The sequence below is a fragment of the Mus caroli genome, unplaced genomic scaffold, assembly GCF_978045245.1.
Source record: "Mus caroli unplaced genomic scaffold, Mus_caroli_1 scaffold_10, whole genome shotgun sequence".
NCBI classification, from domain to species: Eukaryota; Metazoa; Chordata; class Mammalia; order Rodentia; family Muridae; genus Mus; species Mus caroli.
In genome coordinates this window covers 24,533,613-24,545,634 of record NW_028227265.1, presented here as the reverse complement: position 1 = coordinate 24,545,634, position 12,022 = coordinate 24,533,613, and the positions used below count along the sequence as shown (strand labels likewise).

The window sequence follows — 12,022 nt, the reverse complement described above, 5'->3', positions numbered from 1 at the left end:
CAGATAGTCCAGGGAAGATAGGAGAGGACTTGGGGGCTGGTGTCCATGAATGGATTGCAGATATAGGCTAGGATGAGTTGTGAGAAACAAGACACTTGTTTACTGACACTAACTCTGATTATTTGACCTTGTGCAAGGGTGCCTCTAAATTTTCTGTTCATACATGGAGGAGCCTGCCTGTAGAGCATTCAAGACATGAAGGGAATATGAACATGGGTTTGAGGCAAGCCTGGGCCAATTGTGAGACCTTGTATCAAAAAATATATTTTAGCATTGGAAAGAAATCACAGTGGTTAAGAGCACTGGCTACTCTTCCAAAGGACCTCTGCTTGATTACCAGCAACTATGTGGAAACTCACAACTCTCTTTTGCTCCAGTGGCAGGGGATCAAATATCATTTTCTGGTCACTCAGACACTGTACACACATGGTACACAAACATACATGTAGACAAAACATACTGCAAAACATACATATAAAACAAAAAATAAGTAGTTTTTTAAAAAATACATAGGCATGCATACATATTCTCTTTAGGACAATTTGAAGAATGTGTAGTAGACATCTCAGAACCCCTGAAGTATATTCCTCCTATAATAATAGTCAAAAGACTATTCTCTATTTTAAAGACCAGGCTGGGATTCCTTCTACAAGTTCACCTCAAGATCCCAACCTCCTCGTGACACACTGAGCAGCTTCTGTGGTTGTGATCCAGCAGGCTTAGGCCACACTTACACCCCCAGCATACCTTCATTGTGGGCATAAGGTACCAGGACTATGTGCATTCAGAATGCAAATAAGGAGTCTGGGAAGAGTGGTAGACTTTTAAAGAGTAAACTCTGGCAGATTTGCCATAGGCTCGGAGCTGCTTCAGGGGTCTCCCAATGAGGTAATGCCTAAATGGAGCCAGAATAATTACTTGGGGACTTTATACAGGTAGGGGAAACAGCAAGATGCTTCCTAGGCTTGAAAATCTACAGACCCCAATATGTAAACCTATGAAAAATGCTAACATGTGGCCGCAATGCAGTAGGCCTTGGGACTATCCCTCATCACAGAGTACATGGATGCTGGGTTTGGACACTTAGAGATGTCTCCGTGCTTCTGGGTTTCAATCTTTCTTGGAATGATTGCTTTTTTTCTGCTTGACCAGTCCTGCTTCAGAAAATAGGACCTTACCTTGACTTGGGCCAGTCATTGGGCCATTTCTGCTCCATCTTTATCCCTGAACATCTCATAAGTGGGAAAAATTGTGTCCCTTCACTAGAAATCCTGCCTGGCTACAGGAAGTGGCCACTTCAGTCTCCATATCCCCAGATGCTCAGAGTCTCAGCTAGGGTCACCCCCATAGACTCCCAGGAGCCTCCTCACCCATTCCCTGTTCTCAAACTAGTCCCAGAATTCCCCCTACCTATTTCCATTTTCATGCCCAGTCCTCTCCCTCACCCCTTCACACACCTGCTCCCTATCCCCATTCCCCTCCTCACCCTCTCTCACACATTTTCCTCCCTTCATTAACCAGGCTCAGAGTCTATCTAACATGCAGTGCAGTGAAGCACCATGCCAAGCAAGAGTTGAGAATTATCTATAGAGGAGGGAAGATGGTGTGAGCAGAGGGTGTTAAATCGTCAGACCTCTCCAGAAGACTCTGCTGCTCCTGCTCTGAGAGCAGGCAGAGTGTAGAATACACAATTCCAGAGCTGGCCTCCAACCAATCAGGGCAGACCAAGTTAATTTTCACAAGATAAGAGGTTCAATAAAAGGCAAGTCCTCCCAGCTTTCCACAGCTTCGTCCACAGTCCATTATGACAAATATGGAGACAACGGTACAAGCTGGGTCCAGTGTCCGAGTCTGGATGGCCTGTCTGCTCCTGATGTTTCCTACCATAGTCATTGGTAAGACATACTCCCTGAACCAGTGAAGTGGGGCTTCTGGCTCTGTGGCAAACCTGAGGAAGGAGGAGACTGGAGTGAGGCAGTAAGAGTGAGCAGCCTTCTCTGGGAAGCTGCCCAAAATAGAAGAGTACAGGTGTGGTATATCCCGACTGGGCAGGGTCATTATTATCTGAATGATCTATTTTTTTTTATAGACTGAACTCAGGGGTTTAACATATGAAGAAAGCTCCAACACTAAGCTATACCCTCACTCTCACCTTTATGTTTTAATGTTTTAATCAGTCATGGTAAAATGAAAAAGAATGTCATAAATGAAGCCTACTTACAGATAACTGAAAAATTGGGGATACAAATAACCCCATGAGGACATAGAGGGGAGGCACAAGATGACTGAACAAGTAGTGGGAAACGGGGAGAGAATACTCCTTCTTCTTCTTCTTCTTCTTCTTCTTCTTCTTCTTCTTCTTCTTCTTCTTCTTCTTCTTCTTCGTCCTCCTCCTTGACCTACTCATCCTCCTCCACATCCTCCTGCTCCTCCGCTTCTTCTTGCTTTCACAAGTGGGCAAGAATAAGCAATGCAGGCTAAGCAGATTGTTTGACTATCACACCTTAGTTAACATGTAACTGAGGTTCATGCTGGGAGCAATGCTGATTCAGACTAGAGATTGGGACACAAGGTAAGGAAGAGGAAGTCAGGGACAATCATGGAGAGAGGAGCCATGCGTGCTAGCCACACACTTGTATTCCTTGCACTGAGAAGGTGTTGTGTCCGGCCAGCAGATCACAGCCTGGGTTCTAGCCTGGAAAGGCATTTTGGAAACCTGGAAGAGAAGAAGGGCTAGACGAGCAAGAAAAGATGCAGCTAAGACAGGCATTCAGATCAAAGCTCAATTTTACTATTCCGCACGCAGTTATGAAGCAGGGGAAGGGGGCCCCGATTCCCGCCAAATAATCTCAGGGTCCAGTAGCAGGGTGACCATGTGATGGCTTCCGAACAGGAAAGCACCAGGCTCCAGAAGTGGGCGTGGCAGAACTATTGAGTGGGAAGCTCCATCCAGGTGTAAACAGTGGAACCATTGAGGCTGGGGGAGGGGAGGCTACAAGAAGGTGGAGGCAGGAGGATCAGAGGATAAAGGACAGTCTCCTCCATCAAGTATTTTCAAGGCCAGGGTAAACCTATCTAAAAAACAGACAAATAATAATCATGAAGGTAGCCACTTGCTGGAGAGCCTGGCCATAATGCTGGATGGAGAGTATTCAGAGTAGGACCCAACAAATAGACGCTGGAGGAGCAAGTCTTCCTTCATTTTAAAAGTCCATTATTTCCCCCATCCCTTCATGGAGGCTGTAAACTCAGCACCCAATGGCCCTTATCTCCCTGTCTCAGGAACCAAAGTCACTCACCCTGAAGTGGATACCCCCCTGGGTCGTGTTCGAGGCCGGCAGGTGGGTGTGAAGGATACAGATCGCATGGTAAATGTCTTCCTGGGCATCCCCTTTGCTCAAGCACCGCTGGGACCTCTTCGGTTCTCAGCTCCACTCCCACCACAGCCCTGGGAAGGAGTAAGAGATGCCAGCATCAATCCCCCAATGTGAGTACCCCTGCAGGAGGTAGGAAGTGGGCAGGGTGGTGAAATGCTGTATGACAGGGTGTGTGGAGCTGAGGGCTGGCCCTGGGATTTCCCTTGGCTGCAGGTGCCTTCAGGATGTAGAGAAAATGAGCAACAGCAGATTCACCCTCAATGAAAAGATGAAAATCTTCCCCATTTCTGAGGACTGCCTGACCCTCAACATCTACAGCCCCACTGAGATCACTGCAGGGGACAAACGGCCGGTATATAGTCCAGAGGACCCCATCCAACTCGACTATGTCAAATGACCTTCTACACCCCTGTTTCCTAAACACTCCAGAAGTCCTTAAAATACCCTGGGCTACAAAGTGGGCAGCTGGAGTCCAAGAAGCTGGGCCACTGATTCAAAGCCATTTCTCTAGGTCATGGTATGGATCCATGGAGGCTCTCTGCTGGTTGGCTCTTCCACATCTCATGATGGATCAGCACTGGCTGCCTACGGGGATGTGGTAGTTGTCACTGTCCAGTATCGCCTTGGGATCTTTGGCTTCCTTAGGTGAGATGACCATCCTGGAAAAGGATGTTGCAGCCCTGAGGAAGGCTTTCTCATGAGAATGTGAGGGTAGAGGGCTTGGGGAAGTGGCTCAGACAATAATGTTTGCTTGCCATACAAACATGAGGACCGGAATTGGGGTCCCCAATATTCATGTAAGAGCTGAGTGTGGCTGTACATGTCTGTACATCTCAGCACTAAGTAGACCCAGTTCCAAAAACCAAGGTTCAAATCACTTAATCAAAATGCCTAGTTGATTCCTGACATCCACACTGGACAGAAATTTATATATGCATGCACTTCACTTACACACCACACAACACACAGAACACACATGCACACAACCAGGCACACACACAAAAGGAAGGGAGGGGGATGGAGAAAGGGAGGGAGAGAGAAAGAGGTAAGAAGGAGGAAGGGAGGGAGGGAGGTGGGAGGGAGAGAGGGAGACACAGAGGCAGAGACAGAGACAGAGACAAAAAGTATCCCAGCTCTCCATAAGAGAATGGGGCCCAATCAAAACCACACGTAAAAACTGAATATGAGCTGGCTGGGGCTAGAGTCCTAGCAGGGGATGGAGGCAAAGAGCAACAAGCATCTAAGAGCCAGCTCTGACTGGCTGTCCTGCTATATCCACCCACATCACATACTAGAAAAACACGTGATTCACAGGCAAGCAAGGACAGGAAAGCAGAGAAGAGCACTGGTGACTGACTCAAAGCAAATGTGCAGAGTATAAGAAAAAATATGTCTGGGAAGCTATCTTAAGCCAATCAGTGCCACTCCCTGTCCCTAGCACTGGAGACAAGCACATGCCAGGCAACAGGGGATTCCTGGATGTGGTGGCTGCTCTTCGCTGGATCCAGGGGAACATAGCCCCCTTTGGGGGTGATCCCAACTGTGTCACTATCTTCGGTAACTCTGCTGGTGGCATTATTGTCTCATCCCTGGTGAGTTTCCACAAAGAACTAGCAATCAAGTTACATCTGGGAGGGCTTCTATGGCCCACGACATCCACGATCCTCTGCCTCCTAACATGTGTCCTCTCTGCTATTCCCAGCTCCTGTCTCCAATATCTGCTGGGCTCTTCCACAGAGCTATATCACAGAGTGGGGTTGTCATCAGCAAGATGCTGAAAGAGTTGAACGCATGGCCTGAAGCTCAGGTCTGCCTTTCCTTCACTCTCTTACCCTAAGTGTGCCTCCACAGCCTACCCTATGCTAACCTTTGGGTCAGGTGTGTACAGGAAGGAGTAATCACTAGGGAGTCACTAATACGAAGAGAAATAATTGACTAGTGCAGTTCAGGAGGTAGGCAGTCAGATAAGGCTTTTCTAGAGGATACCAGCCCGAACATGTTATCTCTGGTCCTTCCTTGGGGGCATTGTTAGGGATCTCTTTTTCACCAGGGGAGCCCTGTATTCCCAGATATCCTATTAACTAAGAGATCTGTCTTCTCGGGAGGAGTAGCCAGAAGTCACCAAACTGTTCCCTAATAGGAACTGTGTATGCAAAAGCTTCAGGCATAATAAGACAGGGATGGGGCACAGAAGAGGGAAGCCATCAGGTAGAGAACATGCAGGAAATGAATGCTCTAAAGGAGTGGAGGGTAGTACAGAGAGTTGACAGACCAGGTCTAGGAGGGAGTTTGGGTGGGATGCAAAGGGCTAGAGGAAGCAGGAAAAAAAAACTAAGCCACAATGAGTGGAAGATGCAATGGAGGGGGCAAACCTGGAGATCAAAGACCAAGGAGATGGTGAAGGTAAGTGATAGGTTATTTCTTTAGTGGTAAAATGAGATAATCCAAGCCAGACTCCCTTACATTAAAGGCAGATTTATTGGGAAGATCCTCTTGGGTTCAAGGATTGAGGACAGTGTGGGGAGGGGAACACGAGGGTAGAGGTGGGTGTGTTCCTGAGAAAGAAGAGAAGGAGGAGAGACCAAAATGGTTGGATTTTATACGGGGGAGCCTTTGAGGGATGGGCAGCCCAGCCCTTAGGCTAGAAAGTTTGGGGTTGGGGCAAAGACATTCCAGGTATTGACTGAGAGATTCTGGGAGAATATGGAGGCCTTGTCTTTAATGCAGAAAATATGCATCTCAGTCACTGACTGGGTCTAAAACCAAACATTAAGCTCTGGAGACACTGATGGGATAGTGTTACCTTGGGGTGCTTTGGAGTAAGTGAAGGCAGTCTAAACCTATCATTTACCAGCTGCTGGTCCCAGGCCCCAGCTGTGATGGAGGAGTGAGCTGGGTATCTTAACACTGGGTTTTTGGGATAACTCAGAAACCTCAGTGGGACACATTGCTTCACATCTACCCAAAAGCAGCAGCCTACTCCTCACCTCACCACGGAGGAGAGAGCTTCCTTACCACAAGTTCCAAATCTCATCTGTCTCTCTGCAAGCCATTCCTCCTGCCTCTTAGCCCTGCTCCAGACTCAGCACCCCTTCCATTCCCGGCCAGACATGACCCTGCATGGTCTTCTGAGTGCCTCAAGCTATTACTGAACTGTAAAAGGTCATAGAAGGGAACACTGGAAAGGGATCAGCCTCTTGGGTTGGTAGCAGGTCTCTCCAGGTAGCCTTGGACCCAGACAGTGGCATCACAGCTCAGTACAGGGAGCAGTAGAGTGGGAAGTGAACAATGTGTGTCTGAGAGGCAATGTTCTTCTGACTGTCCCCAGAACTTTGCCAACTCTGTGGCCTGTGGCTCTGCATCCCCAGCTGAGCTGGTCCAGTGTTTGCTGCAGAAGGAAGGAAAGGACCTTATCATGAAGGTATACCTCCTGTTGGGGGATGATGACCGTGTCACATAACTATACTGTTTAATTCCTATGTAATCAGTAGACATCTGTCTTGCTCTTTCCTGCAGAAAACAGTGACCATTTCCTACACAGTCAATGACTCCTTCTTCCCACAAAGGCCAGAGAAGCTCCTAGCAGACAAGCAATTCCCCACTGTGCCCTACCTCTTGGGAGTCACCAACCATGAGTTTGGCTGGCTTCTACTCAAAGTGAGTGAGTGACTTTTGGCAACTGTGCTCTTCAAGACCCTGCCTGAGTGGCCCTCCCTATACCACACCACAGCAGCCATGGCCTGAACACTCAGGTCATTCCCATTTTGGTAGGTGAGAAAGCTGAGACTCAAAGTCACTAAGCTTCCTTTTCACTAACCGAATGTTCCTGTGTTGAAGATACAGCTATTGCCAAACTGATCTTCTGGGAAGTGCTAACCCACAGTGCATTCATGGTGGTGAATGGTTAATAGACCCTGCTCTACTCAACTGAGGTGTGTGACCCTGTGCCTGAAAGACTAAGGTTTCAGGCAGCATTAAGCCCTTGGAAATAGATGTCTTCTAATCCAGTGCAGGTACACAGAGCCCATAAGAGTGTCTCTACTGTGCTGTGTTCCTGGGAGCCTTGTTTCATCCACTATTTTCTCTTGTCTATTCATCTTCAGAGAAAATTTTCTCACCCTCCCATGATGTTCAAGACCAAACACAGGTCCTCTGCCTTGCCAATCAAGGACTCTGCACACAAGTCTAACCCTGAGCCTATCAATTGTTTTTAGTGGCTGAAACTTCTCACAAAAGATGGGGCCGATAGTGTTTCTTCACTTTGTGGTTTGAGCAGCTGCTAGTATGGGCCACTGGAGCTCACAGTGTTCTGTTCGAATGACACCCTGCTGTCAAAAAAGAAACAGAAAAGAAAGAGAGAAAGAGAGAAAGGATGAAGGAAGAAAGAAGGAGAAGAAGAAAGAAAGATAAGAAAGAAATTCTTCTTCTCTTGACATTTCCCCATTGAATGTTAGTCCACCACAAAAATCAGCTTCTAGTGCCAGGACTTGGACATACATGAACTCAGTCCCACGATGATGATGACCTGCCTAGGAGGCAGGTCTTTGCCATGTATCACTCACAGATTTTAAAACTGAGGAACAAGAAGTTCAACTGGCTGTCATGAAGCCAGTAAGTAGTACACCTAACATTTGAACTCAAGCACTCAGACATCAAATGCTAAGCTATGTCATCTAAGGCAGGCACTGCATGATCCTGTTGTCCACTCAGATGGCAGGGGTAGGAGGGCCTCAAGTCTGAGACCAGCCTGGGCTACACTGTGACCTCTTATCTCAAAAACAAAAATACCTGTAACAGAAAAAGTCAACACTTGATTCAATTGCCTGAGGTCTTTGTTTGTTTCTGGTTTAGAAGCAGGGTCTTGTTCAATAGTCCAGCTACCTTAAAACTCACTATGTAACCCAGGCTGGTTTCAAACTTGAAGCTGGTTTCAAACTCCCACCTCAGCCTCTCAAGTGCTGGGGTTACAGGAGCCAAACTATCAGGCAACATGTGATGCTTTTAACTAGAGCACTTGAGGTTGTGAGGTGAACCATGGGGGACTTGAGATCCATCACTAGCATACTGCAAAAAAAAAATTCAGGCATGGTGCTAGATGCGTATAACCCAGTGCTGGGGAGGAAAAGGCAGGAGGATTCCTGGAGCTCACTGCTCAGCTGGCCAAGCCGAACTGACCAGTTCCAGGTTCTGTAAGAGACCTGGCTCACAAAATAAGGTGGAAAGAGATTGAGAAAAACAACCAGCATCAACTTCTTACCTACACACATTCATATGAAGATTAACACATACATGTGCACAAAACACATAAATACATGAGCACACAAACACATATACACAGAGATACAAAAGGAGAAGAGATATGTTGAATAAATGTTATCTTCCCTGGTGGTACTGCAGTTAGCCTCTGACACCTGTATACAATGCCACTATCCTAAGCACCTCAATTCTCAGCAGTCAGAAGTCTCTCTGTTATGGATTTAACTACCCATGACTCTATCATGAGTTTGTGCACACTGGCCTAGAAATGTTCTTTTCCTCAAGCCTGAAGGTGAAGGACAGTGATAGAGCTATCCTATTCCCTACAGTTCTGGAATACCCTGGATAAGATGGAACGTTGGAGCCGGGAGTACCTGTTGGAGATTTCAAGGCCATTTTTGGCCCGTATGGTAAGGCAAGAGGAAGGAAGTAGGGGTTGCTGGGCACCTAGTACAAGTCTGATCCACTCCTAATGCTGCTTACTGGCCAATAAATCTACTGGCCTAAGTCTTAATTCCTTTAAAAATGAAGAGACCGGGGGGGGGGGGGGGGAGTGACTATCATCCCAGCATTCAGGAAGCTGAGGCAGAAAGTAAGATCCCAGCCCTGATCATTTGTCCAGCTCTCCAATCCTTCTGAGCCCACAGCAAATGGAGATGATGCTTCCTTCTCACCTAAGATCTCCTAGAGAATCTGGACACTGCATGCAAAGAGCTGCCCAGATATCCAGAGAGCATCTGTGTGTGTTATTGTCTTTAGAAACCCCAGAGCCCTCTCTATCATACAACTTCATTGCTGCTCTCTGGAATTGTGTGGTACCCCGATTCAGTGTATCTTCCTGATTAATTACCACACTCTGTGCTGCACACTTCACCTAGACTTTGCAAAAAGTTACAAGGTAGACACTGACTTTCACTGCAGTTCAAATACCTTCTTAAGGTGCTACAGTCAAACAGTGGCCACAGGGCTACACTGTGCTTATGCTACTTTGATACGATCTTTTAAGAAAACACCCAGGGAGGCAGAGAGATGGATGTCCACCCCTGAAGCATGAGTCCAAGGATTTGAAAGAATCTGTAGTGGAGGATGTGGGGATCTGTGTGAGGTCTGCCTAAGCTGTGTGATGTGACATTTCACCCCAGCAACTGCCCCCCGAGATCATGCCCACTGTCATAGATGAATACCTAGACAATGGCTCAGATGAATCAGCTACAAGGTATGCCCTCCAGGAATTGCTGGGTGATATCACATTGGTCATTCCTACCTTGAACTTCTCAAAATACCTTCAAGGTAAGCCATCCTTTGCCACCTTCCCTGCTTTCCCTGGAGTATCACAAGTGACATAGCTACCAATAGGTACAGAGTCCCTCTTATGATTTACATCCTACACTCTACAGCCACCTTCAAGACCATCCCAGGAGTGGCTAGTACCTCAGGCAGGATATGGTGCAGATGAAATAGAAGTTGAGAGAGATAAATTGACTTATCAAAGGTCAACCAGCATACTCTTTATTAACTCTGTCCCTGAGATTTATTCAGTTGGCAGCCAATTCAATGCTTCCCCTGTGAACCTGACACTGTCCTATATTAGGTACATGTTCTTAAACTTGTGACTTCAGGCAAGATGTAGAGGTCCTCTCTGGGCCTCACAATCATCATTTGTTAAGTGGGAACATAAGGAATGTTAATCAAAAGCAGTGGTATGACCACTGTTAATGCTGTGACCCTTTAATAAAGGTCCTCGTGGGGTAGTGACGCTCATACATAAAATTATTTGGTTGCTACTTCATAACTGTAATTTTGTTACTATTCTGAATTATAAATATCTGATGTGCATGATGTCTGATAGGTGACCCCAAATGAGTCTTGGCCCACAGGTTGGGTACTGCTCCTCTAAAGATCATCCTGAGTACAAAAACAAATGATACACCACATTCAGGTCAGGTGTGGTAACATTCATGCCAGCACTTAGGAAGTGGAGACAGTAGGATCAGGAGTTTAAAGTCATCTTTGGCTATATAGGAAGTTCAAGGACTGACTGGGATGTATGAGATTTTGTCGTTAAAGAGCAACAACATCCACCAAGCAATCCCAGGAATGCTTGCCATCCATCTCCAGTCTGTACCACTCTTCTGATGAAGATGGATGCCATTAAAGCTTGTGTACTGATTGTGCCTGATTGAACTGTGGGCACCTAACATGAATCCTGCCTTCTCTGTAGATGCTGGGTGCCCTGTTTTCTTGTACGAGTTCCAGCATACACCCAGTTCTTTTGCGAAGTTCAAGCCAGCCTGGGTGAAGGCTGACCATGCCTCTGAGAATGCCTTTGTTTTTGGAGGTCCTTTCCTCACTGATGAGAGTTCCCTCCTGGGTAAGAACAAATAGACATCCCATCCCTAGGCTACCATGTTCCAGATATCTCCAGTCAGTGCCAGGAACCACTGGGGATAGTCTAAGCCTCACCTGATTCTAAACCAAATTTGTCCCTCCTACCAGCCTTCCCAGAGGCCACAGAGGAAGAGAAGCAGCTGAGCCTGACCATGATGGCCCAATGGAGCCAGTTTGCACACACAGGGTGAGTAGGTTACACAGGGAAGGCTTTGGGCCTATCTGCATCTACCCAGGGCATAGAACCAACCTTTGGTTTTCCTTCATTCCTCCCACTCAGGAACCCCAATGGCAAGGGACTGCCTCCTTGGCCCCAATTAAACCAGTTAGAACAATACTTGGAGATTGGTCTAGAACCACGGACTGGGGTGAAGCTAAAGAAGGGTCGGCTACAGTTCTGGACAGAGACACTGCCCAGAAAAATCCAAGAATGGCACCGAGAGCAGAGGAGCAGGAAAGTTCCAGAGGAGCTCTGAGGCCAGACCTACCTGGACCTTCCTGACTGGGACAACCCAAGAATAGTGGCATCCAAGCAGGGCAACTACAACTTCCTTCTGTTTCTGTTCAAACTTTAGCCTGGACCACACTGCTGTGAGCCCAAGTTTCTTAAATCATCAGCCCCTGCAAGACCAGTATGGTGGACCACTAAATGTTACCAATCTGGTTTCTACTTCTTGATCATTGAACATACTGCTGTTTCTTCCTAAAGTGACTTGAACCCTTGCTGTATGGCACAGTCCAACACATTAATAAAGCTCTTCAGAAGATCTGTTCTCTTGAGAAACCTCCTCTGCCTTCTCTAAGCTGCATACATCCATTAGAACCCAGTCTACTGTGTACTCACACTGTCCATGTCTGAGTCTTTGTCACTCCCACAGGTGGTATCTGAAAATGATAGTAGACAACCATGGCAAGATTAGGCAAGACCTAGAGGCAAGGAATGACAGACAGAATTTGTGCCTCGTGAATCTGTGGTTTCTGTGGTTTCTAGATTTGAACCC

General features: G+C 46.9%; 1 protein-coding gene across 1 annotated transcript; it reads left to right on the top strand.

The window, feature by feature from the left end:
* The first annotated feature begins 1,771 nt into the window (after positions 1–1,771).
* LOC110300898 (carboxylesterase 3A) lies at positions 1,772–11,805 on the top strand. The gene is made up of 13 exons (XM_085843652.1): positions 1,772–1,895; positions 3,283–3,487; positions 3,591–3,729; positions 3,889–4,022; positions 4,816–4,969; positions 5,080–5,184; positions 6,706–6,798; positions 6,894–7,034; positions 8,963–9,043; positions 9,776–9,923; positions 10,855–11,004; positions 11,130–11,208; positions 11,302–11,805. Exons 1-13 carry the CDS (start codon positions 1,805–1,807, stop codon positions 11,495–11,497), a joined length of 1,716 nt encoding a protein of 571 aa, XP_085699778.1. The 5' UTR covers positions 1,772–1,804; the 3' UTR covers positions 11,498–11,805.
* Positions 11,806–12,022: the final 217 nt, after the last annotated feature.

Coding starts and splice junctions, on each gene's coding strand:
- LOC110300898 (XM_085843652.1), top strand. CDS start 1,805: ATGACAAATATGGAGACAACGGTACAAGCTGGGTCCAGTGTCCGAGTC. Junction 3,488..3,590: donor GCCAGCATCAATCCCCCAAT/GTGAGTACCCCT, acceptor CCTTGGCTGCAG/GTGCCTTCAGGATGTAGAGA. Junction 6,799..6,893: donor GAAAGGACCTTATCATGAAG/GTATACCTCCTG, acceptor TCTTTCCTGCAG/AAAACAGTGACCATTTCCTA.